Consider the following 18,169-nt stretch of genomic DNA (forward strand, 5'->3'; position numbering starts at 1 on the left):
AAACCAACTACAAAGTTCATGGCAATACTTGTGAGTGTATTGGGTAACTGTGTAACAGACCTAGCTGCAATTATGAGTCTGTTTTTGGGCTAGACTTCAGAAGGAATATGAAGTCATTGGAAAGTGTATACAACAGAAGAATTTAAGAGGAGATTTTAGTACAGATGTTAAAAGTTTTGGAAGGCTTAGGTAGAGAACCACAACATCAGTGATTTGTACTTATGTAAAGCCTTTAACGAGGAGGTAATAAAACAGAGAGCTAAAACTCTCTGTCAAAAGGATAAGTTTTATTAAGTGTTTTAAAGAAGGAAACAGGGACAGAAATGACAAAATCCTAAACTCTGAAATCTCCTCCCAAAATCTCTCATCATTTGAAGGTATGACAGGCAGTTATGTGATTAAAATTGGGAATGCTAAGAAGGCCAGAATTAAGGAATGTAGATAATTCAAAGTACTGGAGGAATTTAGGGGCTGGAAAGGCCATAGAGGAATTTGAAACCAAGCACAATGATTTTAATATTGAGGCATTACTTAGCCAGGAACTAGTGTAGGTCAGTGAGGGTGGGGCTGCTGAGTGAACAATATTTGGTGCAAATTAGGACTTGGAAAGCAGATTTTGGATGCCCCCAAGAATGTGAGAGCCTGTTAGATTAGGTCTCAGTAACATAGGCATTTGGGTTTCAGCACCTGAACAGCTATGGCAAAGCAGAGCAAGGTAGTGTTGTGGAGGTGGAAATAGGTAGTGTTATTGGTAGTACAATTATGTAGTTAAATAGTTACCTTAGACCTAGAAACATCCAGAAAATTCAAGTCAAATTTGAGAGAGTATCCAGAGTTAATTGACGAGAAAGAGCAGCTTCAGATGGGGAATGGACACTATTTGAACAAATTAATGATTTTTTTTTTGTTCGTTCATGGGAGAGGCATTGCTGACAGGCCGACATGTATTGCCCATCCCTAAATTCGAGAAGCTGCTGGTAGTCTGACGACTTGAACTGCTACCTTCCTTAGGGAGTGGGTCACCTCTGTGGGGTGTTCAGAACGAGTTCCAGGATTTTACTCCAGTGACAATGAAGAAATGGAGATGCAGTTCTTAATCTGGATATGACTAACAAAGGAAATCGCAGCTGATGGTGTTCCCATGCATCTGCTATCCTTGCCTTTCTAGGTGGTAGACATCACCGGTTTGGATGGTGCTATTAGAGGAACCTTGGTGCATTACTACAGTTCATCATCTTGTCATGGTAAGTGCTGCTCCTGTGCATTGGAGGTGAAGGAAGTGGTGATTAGAACCCAGTCTGGATTGTTTTGTCCAGAATAGTGCCAAGCTTCTTGATTGCATTTGGAGCCACACCCCTCCACGCAGTGAAGAGTATTGCATTACATGATAAACTGCAGTAATGCACCAAGTTTCCTTCAGCTTTTAGATGGTGGACAGATATTGGAGAGTCAGAATGGGAGTTACTTGCAGCAGAGTTCCCCACCTCTAATCTGCTTTTGTAGCCACAGTATTTATTTGGCATATCTAGTTCAGTGCTGAAAAATGTGTTGCTGGAAAAGCACAGCAGGTCAGGCAGCATCCAAGGAGCAGGAGAATCGATGTTTCGGGCATAAGCCCTTCTTCATTCCTGGAGAAGGGCTTATGCCCGAAACGTTGATTCTCCTGCTCCTCGGATGCTGCCTGACCTGCGCTTTTCCAGCAACACATTTTTCAGCTCTGATCTCCAGCATCTGCAGTCCTCACATACATCTAATTCAGTGTCTGATCAATGATATCCTTTCCCCCCCCCCCCCCCCAGAGTGTTGTTAGTGGTAAATTCAACAATGCTAATGCCATTGAGTTTTAAGAGGCAATGGTTAAAATTATTTTTTGTTGGTGGTCAAATTTGGTCACTACCTGGCATTTGTATGGTGTCAATGTTACTTGCCACTTGTCAGCCCAAGCCTGGGGGTTGATCGGGTTTTTCTGCTTTTGAGCTTGGACTGCTTCAATATCTGATGATTCATAAATGGTGCAAAATTTTGTGCAGTCATCAGCGATTTTTTGCACTTCTGATGTTATGATGGAGGGACGATCATTGGTGTAGCAACTGATGATGGTTATGTCTAAGACACTGTGCTGTAGAACTCATGTAGTGATGTCCTGAGACTAATTGTTCCAAAACATCCACACCATCTGCCTTTGTTTGGGGGTGATTCCAACTCCTGAAAAGTTTCCTGGATTCCAGATGACTTCAGTTTTTCTAGGGCTCCTTGATGCCGTACTCAATGGAATGCTGCTTTGACAATTTTGCCTCATCTCTGGAGTTCAATTCTATTCTTGACTCCTGGGCCAAGATAGCGCCGTGACAACATTCCCTCTAATTTTCTTATATCTGCACAGGCCTGAAAGGCTCTGGCGTGCTGACGCTTGTTGCTGTGTGGATCCCTGGAGCAGCTGCATACATGTGCAGCAGCACAGCTTGAAGGAAATATTGACTTTGACCACCTGTTCTATGACTTTGATGTCCAAATGTAGACTGATCAGATAGTAGTTAGCTAGTTTGAATTTGTCTTGCATTTTGTGCATAGGACATGATTGGACAATTTTCCACATTGCTGGGTAGATGCCAGCATTGTAGCTTTACTGGAACACCCTCACTGGTAACGTGACTAATTCTGAAGCAAAAGTTTTCAATATTATCGCCAGAATAATGTCTGGAGCGTTTGTTCTTGAAATGTGGGCAAAAATAGACCTACTATTAGAGGCAGTGGAACAAGGAAAAGAGAGAAGTGGCCAAGGATGGTGCTGCATAATAAGGAGCTTCCCAGGCAACTGCACACCCAGGAGCCGTAAGCAGATTTGGAAGAGAAGTGCCTTGGAGGCAGAATAAACAGTTGAGGAGGAAATATTCCTAATGTCTGATAAGCTGTTTTACAGAACATAGAAGATTAAAGCAGCAGGCAAAAGATTGACAGATGATGTAGGGATAATTTTTTTGTTGATGCAACAAATTATCAGGATTTGGAATGCTTGGAAATTGAGAACTGCAGAGGCTGGAAGTCAGAGTCGATAAAATGTGGAGCTGCAAAAACACAGCAGGCCAGGCAGCATTGGAGGAGCAGGAAAATCAACATTTTGGATCAGGACCCTTCATCAGAACTTGGAATACACTGCCTGATAGGGGAACCTCAATTATCCGAATGAGATGAGCAGGCACTATTTCGTTTGGCTAATTGATTATTTGGTTTAATCGATTCAATGCCTTCCCTCTGGGGCTTGGAGTTTTCTATTAAGTCTGTTCCCCGTTCAGGAAACTAGCAGCAACAGGAGCACGTGAGCCCTCACCTGTCCCCAACATTGCGCCCCTGCTCGTACCCCAACCCTGTCGACACCGCCCCCGCCCATGCCCCCACTAGCTCCCAACACCACCCCCTGCCCGCTCCCATCACCAAAACCCCTGCCCATGCCCCCTCTCCGGGGCAGCCGGACTGCTGCTGCGGTGAGAGGTCAGTCATTTAGAGACAGTGCCTGCGCTCCCATCAGTCTGGGACTGTTCTCAGCAGCACTTTTGATCACTGTAAACAAAAGACGCGATCAGTGTTGGACACACGTCTTTGATGTAATGTTTCTGTCAGGGCCTGGAGATCTCCTTCGGATAATCTGATTTTTGGATAATCAAGGTTCCTCTGTCAAATAGGACAAATGCTTGCCTTGAGAAATATTCATAAATAGAGGAAGGGATGGTTGAGTTAGAATAACTGGATTACTGTTTGAAAGAGATGTGATGGACCTGATGGCCACCTTCTCTGCTGTAAATATTCTATGAATATAACTGGGCATGGCACTTCAGTCTCTTTTCATCCAGGCCATCTAAATCTCTTTGGAAACTAAACACTTCAGGTATTGTCATTAGTATACAATACCACTAATTGACTAAAATCTAGTGATATGAATTCACTACTGTAATTTTCCCAGTATTATTACAGGTTCTTCACTAGTAATTGATCAATGAGTTAGGGTGCATATTGTATGGGAGATCAACATGAGTTTTTTTAAGCCAGTGTGTAGGCTCTGTGGAGAATATAATGATCGTATTTTGGATCACTTCCTTTCCCTTACCCAAAACCTTTTGTGGAATTATTAGTCTCATACTTGTGGCCAAAATATGTTAGTAGTTATATATCCAGGACAAATATACTAGCCCTCAAAATGTATAGGCTACAAGGCAACACAAGGTGAGGCAATATAAAAGAAAAATATTGGCTTTAGTGCAAATGATAAAGATCTATAAGACCTTTCAGAATCCATAATATCAGCTGAGGCCCTGTCCTCCAATGCATGCAAAAGGTCCATTGGCATTAATTTGAAAAAAATGCAGGGTTTGTGCAGGAATTCTCCCTCCCACTTTAATTCCCTCAACCAATATCACCAAAGCTGATGTAGTCATTTCTCATTTTGCTGTTAGTGGTGCTTTACTGTGTGCGAATAACTATCACACCCTTGCGTAACAACTGTGACCAACTTTAAAAGCACTTAATTTGCTGTAAGGTACTTTGGAACTTCTTGTCCAGGTCCTTTTGCATGTGAACATGAACTGGCTCAGTATCTGAGGCGTCGCAAATGGCACTGAACATTGTGCAATCATCAACAAACATCTCCACTTCTGACTTTATGATGGAGGAACAACTATGTTTGTCACTGGACATTTGAAACCGTACAAAGTTATTTGCACTGTTAACTAAAAGCTTAGTCAAAGAAGTAGCTTGTAATGAATATCTTAAATGAGGAGGAAGAGGTAGCCCTGGTTGCTGCATCCTTTTTATTCCAAATATATTTAAATTACTTGATTTCATTTCCTAGCTGCCTTGGTAGGATTTAAATTCAAGTTACTGGATCATTAGCTCAGGGTCTTAGATTACTAATCCTTCAATCTAACCATCTTAACCCCCTACAAATATAAACAGTCCGTACAGATTCTGTCTCATGCTGCTTCTCCACATACAGTTTCATATAATTATCCTATAAGTAGCCAGAAATCATGTAATTTCCCTCCTAATATTTACTTATCCCAAATCGTATCTGGTGTAATTACTCCACACAAAGCTGTACCATGTTGTTACCCTATACTCTGGCTGTGCAGTTACTCCAAAAATCATGTGGCTACTCCAGACACAGACAGTAGCCTCTGTTATTCCATGTAGAGGCCAGCACAATGTAGTCTGTCATTACCAGGCACATACCCCAATTACTGACAGCTTCAAGGATTGAGCTCATTTCGGTATTGTAATGCAATATAAACACAGTGTCAGGTCTATTAATATGCTGATGACATCTAGCTCTGCCTCGCCACCGCCATTCTTAATCCCGCTAAATGGTCAGACTGCTTGTCTAATACTGGGTGAGAAGAAACTTTCTCCACCCTAAATATCAGGAGGAACAAAGTTGTTTTCTTTGATCCTGCCAAATATTCCATTCCTTTAGCTTCTGACTTCATTGCTCACTCAACCACTGGAGGAGGCTGAGACAGATCTAATGTCATACTTGACTCTGAGAAGAGCATCTCACCACATATGTACCCTCTCACTAAGATCACTCACTCCTACTTCTTTAACATTGGCCTACTTTGCCCCTAGCTCAGCTTATTCACTGCTAAAATCCTCATGGGTATCATTTTTATTTCTAATTTTATCTAGTCCAGTGCTGTTGTTATAAGCCTCATATTATCCACCCTGTTTGGGTTTATCCAAAACCTTGTTCCCTCTGTTTATTTTCACACTAAGTCCATATCTGTGTGCGCTGACCTGTATTGGCTCCAAGTCAAACAATGCCTTTATTTTCAAACTGTCAAACTTGTTTTCAAATACCTCCATGGCCTTTACCTATTTTTTGTAATCTCCCCAGCCAGTCCAAGGATTTAGAGCTGTTCCAGTTCTGGACTCTTGCGTATCCCTGATTTAACTTGTTCTCTTGGTGGCTGTTTCTTCAGTTGCTAATGTCCCAGCTCTGGAATTTCCTTCCCAAGTCCCTACACCTAGCTTGAAGGTGCTCTATTCTGATCAAGCCTCATGCCACTGTTCTAATACCTCCTTATGCTGCTCAGTGTCAGTTTTTTTTTCTGATAATATCCCTGTGAAGTGCCTTAGACCCCAAAGAAATCACAATGAATCAAATTGCAGGTAGTCGTCCACAAATTTGTGTTCAGCAGAGCTTTGAGGTAACTGAGGAGGCCCCATGTAACTCTGATTCGTCTACGATTTCACTTTCGTATCAAATAACGACATCCAGGTTGTCTCTGTTCCTCCATTTCTGGCCTCTTGCAGCTCCACAGTTTTTATCATTGCACTGTTGGTGATTCTGCCTTCAGTCCTAAACTCCAGACCTATGGAAATCCTCATGTTTCTCTTCTGTTTAACAATCTTTAGCAGTCTAAAAAATTTACTTTTGAGCTGTGAACATGTATCGTGAATAACATACCATTCCTACTATAAACCTCTCTATCTCTCTCTCTACCACTCTGTCCCTCTTTTAAGATAGTCCGTTAAACCAACAACTTCAGCTAAGCTTTTCGTCATCTGTCCTAAGAGTTCCTAAGAAAGGTTAGTCAAATATTGTTTGATAATCACTTCAGCGAAACATATTGGAATGGTTTGCTATTTTCAAATTGCTAAATGTAGGCAAATTATTATAAGGACTGTATCATATCCTTATCCCATATCGAGACAATGACATACAGTAAACTTAAAATGCAGGTTTTTACAAGTGGTTAACTTATTCTTGCTGGATCCTGAAGTTCATCCATATGCAAGTAGTCTTATGTATGCCAGAGGATGAATATTCTGAAGAGTACACATCTGTTAATGATAAGCTCGTAATCATGGGAGACTTCAGTGCCCACATGAAGAAAGTCAGAAATAATTGGATGTTCTGAGTAAACGGACTTGGAAGTTTTAACTTTATTTACATTTACTCCTGATCAAATGTACAACTTTTTTTAATCTTAAAAAAATGTGCTGAGCACAATCTTTGTATTGCAACACAATGTAGCAGTTAAACTGATAAGTATAAACATACTTCGATACATTCATAATCAGAACAGTGGCTCATGATTACCTAGATAATTGTGCGACAGCAGGATCGCCGGGATGGATGAGAAACCAGTGGACAGACTAATCGGAGCAATTTCTGGATCAATGGCGCTGGAAGAGCACAGCAATTCTCAACTTGCCAATTCCTCTAACTCAGCAAAAACAGCCAAAGTTCCTTTCAGCACAGCCTAATTTTGTAACATAGCTTGCTATCATCACTTGATCAAAAACTTAAAGCTAATATACCCTTAGACAGAAACTGTGCCAATAAGTGGAACAAATTTAAAAGCATTGTCACTGAAACAATATACACTGGGCTTGGAGCATAGAAGTTAGTGCACCAAGGTTGATTTGATGAAAATGACAAAAACATTTTTCAAATCCTGCAGGCAAAAATAGAGCATCTGTGGAGTGGAAGAAGAATCCATCCTACACTTCCACAAAACACTAGTTCCAGCACCCGAAGAACAATGTTCAGAGAGCATTGCATTTGATGCAAAATCAATGGTGGGAAAAGAAAGCTGAAGACATAGTTTAAAACTCTCAAAAGCTCAATGGACCACCTTCGTCAGGCTCCACCATTTGCTGTCAGCCAATGGATCAACCTTGATCAAAAATCAGGTAGAAATTAGAGGTAAATGGTGGGAAAAGTCAGCCTGCAGAGCATACCAACTACTGTCAACTCCATCTCCCTCGATCAGATTTCTCAGTCCTTGTTGAGTTTGATTTGCCTTTTTCTGTGGATGAGGTCACGAAGGAAACAAAGTGTTCATATTAATTTACGCCTTTTGAGTTTGTCCAGAGGCCACCCTATTGATTATTGTGGAACTGTGCAGTTGCTCAAAAATAACTGTTTGGATGATTACAGCTGTTCCATGATGAAATGGCTGGTCAAGGGTTTTAAATGGAGAAACTTCATTTCCCATTGTAAACTTAAACACATTGAAGCAAAAGAAGACTATAAGCTAGAACCAATCCTGTTAGACCTGTCCTTCACCTGTATCCTTAGACGTACTACCAAGGATGTTGAAAAGGAAATGATTCTCCAATATCATCTTGTCAGCATATTCTTTGACTTACAAAACAAAAACCTCTTTTAGGAACTCCATTTTGTTGATGATTGTGTCATAACAGCTCTTAAAATGAGTGACTTTTGGTTCATGGTTGACAATTTTCAGAGACTTCAAAGCTGTCTGGCTTGACCTCCTGCCTTGAAAAGAATGACATTATTTAGCAACCATTGCCAAATTCCAGACATCTCCATCAATTATACAAAACTGAAGAATGTTCAAAATCTTAAATACATTGGAAACATTAATTCCAATGACAGTTCTTTTGATAAATAGGTATCAGCTAGGTTTAGCAAGGTGAGTAAGGCACTGGAAAGGCTCAACACCACAGCATTCCTCCTTATACACTAAAATTTCTGGACCATAAACATATAAGGCAGTTACAACAATTTCAAATATGTGTTCTTCCATCTAGTCTTGATATGCTCTGGATTCCAAAGCTTCAAATATTGCATCAAGCCCAGTCAACAAGTATTGAAGAAAAGCCCAACTACACTGGGTAGGGTACATAACATTCCAAGATAGTTACTGAATGGAAAGCAAGAGCTTTTATAAATTTTAAAAGGATTGATGTCAACATCGTCGAACAGTGTGGTGCTAGAAAAGGACAGGCAGTCAGGCAGCAGCCGAGATGCAGGAGAGTTGACATTTTGAGCATAAGCTCTTCATCCTTATACTGCTGCATGTGAACAATATCATATATCTGTCCATGTTGCAAAACATGATTTCCAGTGTCCCAACCTTTTCTGTGGCTAAACTGGGGTTCCATCATCATCTTGATGTTCCTCTTCGATGAGTCTGCATATCCATTGTCTCATTCAAACTCTAAGAATAGTTATCATGGATGTAGGTTTGCACATTGAGCTGGAAGGTTTATTTTCAGAAATTTCATCATCATAGTAGGTAATATCTTCATTGAGCCCTCAGACGAAGCCAAACCGAGACACTCACGAGAATTCCTAGAAGCATGGCATTCCTACCGGAACTCTTATCAACAAACACATTGACTTGGACCCCATTTACCACCCCCTGAGAAGAAGAACAAGAAATGACATCACCATAGGAAATTACATAATTACAGGAAATGACATCACCAACCCAAGAAACCCAAACATATAAACAGAAAGCAGGGAACACCAGCAGTGCTTTGTCCGGAGGCTCACTGAAGATGTTACCTAGTGTGCTGACGAAACGTCTGAAGATGAACCTTCCAGCTCAGTGAGCAAAACTATATCCAGAACCTCAACCTGAGCTACAAGTCTTCTCAAAACTCGCTAACAACGATCATTCCTGGATACAGGCACAATGGTTGTAGTTGTACCTGAGAGGACTCTAAGTCATTCACAGCATCTAAGATAGAAGTCATATGTAAGCACTTCTGTTTGTAATTTATGTAAACAGTTTGAATGAGAATATGGAGCTATAGTTAGTAAGTTTGCAGATGACACGAAAATTAGTGAAATAGTGGACAGCGAAGAAGGTTTTTTTAAGCTTCCAAAGAGATATTGCTCAATTGGTGCAATTGACTGAGGTGTGGCAGATGAAATTTATTTTGGAAAAATACTAGTAATGTATTGCATTTTGGTAAAACCAACAAGGGCAGGGCTTATACAACAATGGTAGGGCCCTAGATAGTGTTGTAGAACAATAAGGGTTCAAATATAATATTTGAAATTTGCGTCACAGGTAGACAGGGTGGGAAGTTTAAAATTAGGGGCATATTTTTAAGGAGAGAGCAGAAAGTTTTAAAAAGGACATGAGGGAAAGCTTTTTTACACAGCAGTTGTGTGTGAAATGAACTGCCACAGGAAGTGTTGGATGCAGGTACAGTCACAACATTTGAAAGACATTTGGATATGTACATGAATAGGAAAGGTTTGGAGGGATATAGGCCAAATGCAGGCAAGTGGGACTAGTTTGTTTGGAAATGTGGTCGACATGGACGAGTTGGACCAAAGGGTCTGTTTCTGTGCTGAATGACTCTGACTCTAGGCTAGTTAGGGATTGCAGGCTGCTGTGTCAAAATTCAGCTTCCACTGTAATTTAATTTCCACAGGTCAAATTTCCAGTCATATAGAGCTCAATGTCCAAATGTACCACAGTGACCCCTGCACTTTCTGATTAGTCCAACAACATAACCATAATAATACTATATCTCAGGAGAAAGTCATTACCACAGCAGAGATTATTGTAGCTGTAATAGTTACTTTCAGATAATAAACAGAGTGCTATTTGTACTGGGTGGTGAATCAGTTATAAGGGAGTGTTGATCTCTGACTTTCATAAGAGAAATATAGATAATTATTTTCACAGAGGGTTCTTACAACATGGAATACTGCCACTTGGTGTTATCAGGGAAGATACCATTTAACATTATTAGAAAAGGAGCCAGATAAACATCTGAAAAGGCGATAGAGCAGAAAAAAAGCAGAGCAATGCACTTGGTCTAGTTAAAATCTAGCACGAGCTCAAGATACGATGGGCTAAATGGCCTCTTTTGCTATTGTAATAATTCTATAAACGGGAAGGTTACAAGGTCAGTCCTTTTTATTGCTGAAGGACTTCCTGTTTTCATCACCTATTATTCAACTGATAGTTGGAAGAGTAGGACACAGCAACTATGTGGTTTGTGAGCACTGGGAGAACATGAGCAACTTCGTTCCGTCTATCAGCCCTACGGAGAACTCTAGTGTAGTAAAGGATTTATCTGGCAGACAGATATTGAAACCCATTTGAGCAACATCAGAGCATTTAACCTGCAGTCATCTCATGGGATATCTGGTTCATCAACTCATGAGTAGCATTTACACACACATCCAAAAATGTAAATAATTATATTCTTGTTAATCTCCTGTAGCTTTGCACGAGTCTCAAAGTAAATGTGAGTCTTTAGTTGAAATAGGATTAGAGAACAGAAGATAAGTTTTTATATTTTCACTAAATATTTCTGTATATGCATTATTGAAAAATGCCAACCAGTCCACACCGACCCTCCGAAGAGCAACCCACCCAGATCCATTTCCCTCTGACTAATGCAACTAACACTATGGGCAATTGAGCATGGCCAATTCACCTGATCTGCACATCTTTGGACTGTGGGAGGAAACCAGAGCACCCGGAGGAAACCCACGCAGACACGGGGAGAATGTGCAAACTCCACACAGTCATTCAAGGCTGGAATCGAACCTGGGACCCTGGTGCTGTGAGGCAGCAGTGCTAACCATTGAGCCACCGTGCCACCCAATGTAAAGTTATCATGCTATAATTGCTTCCTGAGGTGGCCTCGTTCACTTTCATTAGGGGAATTATAGCTTGGCCATTTACATAGTTGCCATTACAAGTGCAATGAAGACTGTTTCCCATCAACATAAGATTTTTAATATAGCTTAAAGAAGCTAAAATTCCCTGAGTTGGTAAATTGAGTGATTTTATGCTGCCTGTAATGTTTACATTGATAGGACAGTTCAGTTGTCATGTTGGTGTCTGAATTATGAAGATAATTCTTGTTGCAGTATGATAAATGGTAAGTTATTTGTGATTCATTGATAAGATTGTCTCATGAAGCCTTAAAGTTTTAAATTATAGCACAAAGCATTATGTTTGAGACTTAGTGTTTTTCAGAGAGAATAGAATGAGACTGTGTGACAGAAAAATATGTTAGCAGGGCAAAATATGTGCCTCTTCTGTGTTTTCTAACATCTATCTTTTTGCTCTATAGGGCATCATGTTGAAATAATAAACAGCACACTGGTGGAAAACCAGGACATCTCCTTGGGAAGCTGCACATGGCCTTTGTGTACATACTCCCATCATCCCCATGCTACCACCTCCACAGTAAGCCTACCACAGCCTACATGCTAACCAAAACCAAAATGATGGGAATGTCAAGAAGAAAAAGAAAAAGCACTATAAAAACATCAAGTAAATTTACATACTCCTGTTAGACACTACTTGTATGTAGTAGTTAAATGAGATATACTACTGCTTATATCTCATTGCTGTAATACATTTATAATCAATTCATGGTAATAGTGATGAGCATTTTCAATGTAAGACTGTTGGTTTAATGTATATTATCAAATAGAATTGTTTATCTGTCTTGATTTTTATGTAAGAGTGTTATCTTAACTGAATGTTAAGTTTACATCAGAATAAAAAATAGTTTTGATTTTAAGGAAATGTCTTTCGTGGAACAGGTTCCCCAATAGCCTCCTATTTGATCGCCAGTTCTCCAATTTAATCCTTATTACATACAAAAAATGAATGTTAATGAGAATCAGGGCAAAAACAATTGAAATAGAGAGTGATGATGAGCTCCAGTCCTTACTGTGTGTCCAGTTTCCAATTATGCCTTGTCTATGTAACATCGAATTTTATAAAACTTAGAGTATATCCAGATTTAACAGACATGTTTTGTATAGCAATATTTTCTGTGTAAATAATGATGCATGCTTTACAACACACACTTACACTTGTGATATTAGCTGGTTATGACCAGGAGCCTCTGGGCGTACAGTACTCAACTATATAAACACTTATAGTAGAAAATTTAAGATCTTACAAAAAAGGCTGTAGAAGTATCACTATCTGTGTAGCTATATGAAAATTATATAATTGACAGATATGTGCTGGAGTCAATCTGTCACACTGGCAGGTTATTGATAATCATCTCTGAGGATCTGGAAACATCTTGAAGAAAAGATTGATCTTTCTGTTACTGAGATGCTTTCTATTGCAAATATTTTCGTCCTGTTTTTTTCCTTCTGAACTGTTCTGATGGAATAGGCCTGGCTATTGGGGAATGGCCTTGCACATGTTTCTTTGTTCTCCCATTTCTATTGCTGGTCAGAACCTCTTCCTTCACACTGTGTTCCAGTGCCTCAGAGAAAGCCAGGTGAGTGTCACTCAGCTTGAATTGAATGTGGTGTATTGAGGGTATTAAAGGGACTCTGATTCATTGAAGCTAAATTAACTACTTTGTCCTGTTCCCTCTGTGCTTCACAGGCACAGTATGGGATGTGCTTTCTGGCCATGGTAGACACTATCACAGACCCAGGTAACATTGATAGTGGACAACTGAGGTTCCACATTGTGTTTGATGGCATCGGCTGGAAAGAGACAGCTTTTGATTACAGAGCAGTATCTAAGCTAAGAATAGAAATATTCTTGCTCTAATGGATACTCAATATTCATTTCTTTAAATTAGTTGGGCTAAACGCCAGAGCATTTTGAACTTGACCACATTAGTGCACTTCAGATCAGTAAGAGTGCAACTGATCTCATCCAGTTGAAGAGTTGATGAAAAGTGATATGGTGTGGCAGCTCATGTTCTCTCCATTTGACTCCTTTGCCTGTGATCTGAAGGCCTGGCTTAATTTTCTTTTAGTCAGTTACACTAGGCAATATTCAAGGCGATGCCATTAAATGCAGCGCACGTTCAGAATCATTCCATTTCTCTTGTGTCAAGCTGTGCAACATTGTTACAAATGTACACTTGTAGCTTGACTAGCATGTGGTGAATACAGAGAGGAGATAGGTGACCTCTCTGAACATGAAGAGATATGCAACTGGGAAAGTCCATTAGCTTCAATGGAGCAATCCTTTGGTACTGGCTCAGTACTGCAAACCATCACACTTCTAGCCTCCCAACTCACTCACCCCACAATTCCCCAGCCTACATTGCAGGGTGTCTAGAATGTAAGTCTGGAATTTAAGATAACTTCCCATTTAAAGTAAAGTCAGAGGTTCCTGCTGATGATAAAACAGATAGATATGGAGGTTGTTTAGGGTAGTTCTGTGAGGTGCCTCGGATGCTTCTGCATCACTGGCAAATTAAAAAATTTAAAAGGGTTAAAAGCAACGAAGCTCAAAGCACTAGTGTCGCCAAATGCAATTATAAACACAGGCAAAAAATGCCATTTCTGAAGCCGCACTAAAAGAGACAATAATAAATGTGCAATGAATTATTCCAAATGATTTGTTTAATTGAAAAATGGAAGTCGTCAGACTATAAACGTCATTAGCTCGTGTGCATTCTTCATCACAGTCACGTTGACTGAAAGTGACTCTAAATAAGAATCTTCTGCATCATAGACTCATTTCTTTGTATTACAGTGGGGTGGCTGGAGCCTAATGTGCACCCGCAGTAGATTTCGCCAGCCAGCACCACCTCATCCAACATCTCTTTTTGTAACATCCACCGTTCTATTTTCTATTTCTTTTGTTTAGTTTTTTTTCAGCCTTATGCAAATGATATGCAAGAAATCCTGAACCTTGGATAAAACGGGTCACACTGAGGAAAAGTGGAATGAAGAGAGTAGAGGACAGAAACAGGGATTTTTTTTCTAGTCGGGCTGGACAAGTTTAAACTTAACCTTCTGTTCCCATCACAGCAAAAAGTGCAACACAAAGCTAGGAAAGGAAGGAATCAAGCACACCAGTGCTGTTTCTGCAATTGAAATGATTAAATGGCAAAGTCATTGTTACAGCCACATGTTCCATTAACTACACAGGAATTTGAGTTAATGTAGGTTGCAGGCTCTGTTAGTGTACCTGACAGGTTTAGATAGTACTACATTTCTTCACCCATGTGTGTTTCACAGTACTGTACGCAGAAAACAGAAAAATCTTTTGGGAACAAAGTTCCATCCCTCTCAGAAGGGTCAGCAAGATATTCACTTGATTAACTGTGTGCCTGTAAAAGGGCCTTAGATGCTATAATGGTTTAAAACTGTGTAATCTATAGACATTTGAGCTGACAGCCTAATCTAAATGTCAGTACATTACAACACACCATGTACTATCAGTGATGAGACTGAAGTCTAAACTTTTCATTTTCTTAACACTGCTGAAGTTTCTCTACGTTGATTGATTAGTTTTAGTTACAGACAATTAGGAATTAACGATTAAAATCTGAGGGAGTGTTAATAAAAGTTTGGTTTTAACATTTGTATTTGAAACCATTTATTAATTCATTAAAAGTCATTTATTTTATGCTAACCTTCACTGGGATATGGTTAAAAAAAGTTTAATACAATACATACCTAGTTTGTGTAGTTTACATTTTAGAACAAAATTAACTTTGTATGTAACTCTTACAATGATAGATTCATTGTTAACTAATTATGATATTGAGTTGTTGCTATGGCAACAAAACTACAACATGGCTACCTTTGTATAAATTATTTGTGAATTTTCACTTGTAATTTTAAAAAAAATGTACATCGTCATGGACTTTAAAAAAAGGTACAGTTAGACACACTCAGGCAAAGAGAAATGATATCCTTTGACTATTTTGAATACCCAAAGTTCCACTCAAAACGTACTTGAGACCTGAATCTGTGTCTGTACGTCCATTTCTCAGTCAAAGAGGTTTACAACACATGGATTTAGAACCGGGTTTTATACTGAGATGAAAGCGTGGTACAGTGTTGTAAAAGAAAACAAAACTCTGAAAAAAATCTGAGAATGCTGCAGTTTAACTGATTTGACCTAGTAGTGTACGATTGTGTGTGACACATCTTTTTTTTTGCACTTATGTACATAGTTAAAAGAAATATTCAGATCTTATTTTGAATAAAAAAAAAACAGAACTGTGTTAAATACAGAAAAGTTTGTTAAGGTAAATAAGGTCGGCATTGCTAAAGGCTTTGGAAAAAATGAGGAATGGTTTTTGCTATAAAACTTATCTGGAAGCATGATGGCGCTTTGCTGTTGAGAAAAGCTTTGTAGTTTGCCATAGCTTTACTGTACAATGATTGAGAACAACACACTCAGTTCTAGAGTTTAGAATCAAGCCTTCAGCAGCCAGATACAATCCTACTGTTGAAATGGTTTAAACAGTAAAATGAAAACTCAAATAAATTAGCCATCAACACACAAGGAAACCGGTGAATTGCAAGATAAAAAAAACAATCATGTTACACTGATCTCAAAGGTTCAAGTTCTATAATACTGTACACAGATGCAATCTGATGGTGGAAGCCTACTGATTTTGTTGCCATGGCTGCTGTATCATAGCAACTGAGGGGATGAGTATCCTGGCTCATGGGTTGCTGTGGAAACCTCTAAGCAGGACCCTGTTGCCTTTGTTCACATAATGTGCATCTTGTCGCTTCTAAGGTTTGTCACATGCACACAGCAGATTTCTGCATCTTGAACTCAAGTGATTTGAAATCTCTGTCTGCAGATTGGGGAAGCAGACCTGCTCGTGGCTGTTGAGATGGTTAGAAGGTGAATTCAACCTTGCACTTAATCTCCTCCCTTCAACACCCCTCATATTGGGCAAAAAAAACACATTAAAATTAAGCAAATGGAGCATTTCTCCTTTAAGTCAAGGACCCAAAATTGCACAAAAATTAAAGGTGTTCATTCCCTCAGCTGCTACAAGCAAAATAGTAGCTTTAAATTTATTTTCTCTTTAGATTTCTGCCATATTAGCTTGCTGTAGTGCTTGTATGTGCTTTAGATAAGATGTGCTGTATGCTACATATTTCAGTATTTTACTTATATTGCCATTGTTTAATTTCTGACCTTTTAAAAAAAATAAAGTGCTTAAAATGGTTATCTGTCTATGAAATTATTTTGTACCCTTTGATTTCAAAGTGAAACAAATAGCAAGTCTTTATTTTGTCAGAGTACAATTCTGTGAAGAAACCAGCTACAAACTGTAGGTTCAAATCCAGATGTGCTTTCTGAGTTGATATAATGTTGCACCATTTCAGTGTCGAGTAATGGGAGACAGGGCAATGTATCTTGGGTCAAAGCAGGTGACTAGTAATAGATTGCTTTCAAAATGATACTATAGCTGTAGCTACTTTGTCAGGGTTACTGGGATGGTAAAACATTTCTTAAACATAAAGCCATGAACTACCCAGGAGTGTCCCAAATTCTCCAAGGTTTGAAAATTAATTTCATGGACCCTGCCTGGATTTTCATCTTTAAGCCTGTTGCTTTTATTAATTGATTGATTTTATTTAAAAATAGTACATTTCAATAATTCAATCAAGTAATCAAGAGTCTATTAATTTTCCAAAAGGCTTAGAAAGCAGGGAATTGGAAAGAAGCAGTCTCTGCAAATACATCAGCAATTGTTAACAATACAGTTAGCACAGGCAAGGCCTGATCTCTCAATTTATTCTTTTAATCGTCCGTGAGATGTGAGCAACATTGGCTAGGCCAAGTTTGCCATCCAGTGAGCAGTTAGACTGCAGTCAAACTTTGTAGGCCAGACTAGATAAGGATAGTAGTTATGAGGGTCACCGGACCCAAAGCATTAACTCTGATTTCTCATCACAGCTGCTGCCAGACCTGCTGAGCTTTACTCGCAACCTCTGTTTTTGTTTCTGATTTACAGCATCCGTGGTTGATTCCCTCTGTAAAAGGGAATTAGACATGTCTCAGAAGGAACAATATGTAGGGTTACATGGAGACAGCAAGAGAATGAGCATTTCTCGGTGCTGTTTGGAGAACCAATATACAGACATGATGGACCAAACAGCCTCCTTCTAGACTGTGATAATTCTGTGATTCTGGACTGAAAAATACCATAAACCTATCAGTCAATAGATAAAATGAATGTAAAGGAGATGTTTTAAAGTGCTCCATAACTCCTCATCCCAATTCTAAAAAGATGGAAGTGCATAACAATGGAACAAATTCATACACCCACTGGAACATTAAGCAAGAATATTTTTGCTCCATTGGTTGGTCTCTCACAAATATTTCAGGATATTATCACATTGCCAAACAAGTTCTCTCTCCCGCCTATTCTCCCTGTGTGGCTCCAACAACCGTTTGACACCCCATTGAACACTTTGAACATTCAATCCTATAACTACCAACACAGTAGCAGCATTGTGTACCATCCACAAAATGTTTACAGCATCTCATCTAGACACCGTTATGGTACATACCCATGACCTCAAAGGATTTTAATTGTCCTAATCTAGACCGGGGCTGCCAAAGTATTAAGGGTTTAGATGGGGTGGAATTTGTTAAGTGTGTTGAAAGCTTCCTCAAGCAGTGTATAG

General features: G+C 39.4%; 1 protein-coding gene across 14 annotated transcripts in view; it reads left to right on the forward strand.

Moving 5' to 3' along the window:
- LOC122557063 (muscleblind-like protein 3) overlaps nt 1-16,701 on the forward strand; it is a 214,593-nt gene extending 197,892 nt beyond the window's left edge. For 13 of the 14 annotated variants that reach the window (XR_006313738.1, XR_006313739.1, XM_043704327.1 and 10 more), the window contains one exon: nt 11,857-11,992. Coding sequence is in view for 1 of the 14 variants with exons in the window: in XM_043704328.1 (XP_043560263.1) it covers nt 11,857-11,999 (143 nt within the window). In the remaining 13 variants the exon portion in view is untranslated. Of the gene's footprint in view, nt 1-11,856 lie in introns of all 14 variants that reach the window. The other variant, XM_043704328.1, reaches the window with a different exon arrangement.
- Nucleotides 16,702-18,169: the final 1,468 nt, after the last annotated feature.

Source organism: Chiloscyllium plagiosum, chromosome 15, assembly GCF_004010195.1.
Source record: "Chiloscyllium plagiosum isolate BGI_BamShark_2017 chromosome 15, ASM401019v2, whole genome shotgun sequence".
Classification (NCBI taxonomy): Eukaryota; Metazoa; Chordata; class Chondrichthyes; order Orectolobiformes; family Hemiscylliidae; genus Chiloscyllium; species Chiloscyllium plagiosum.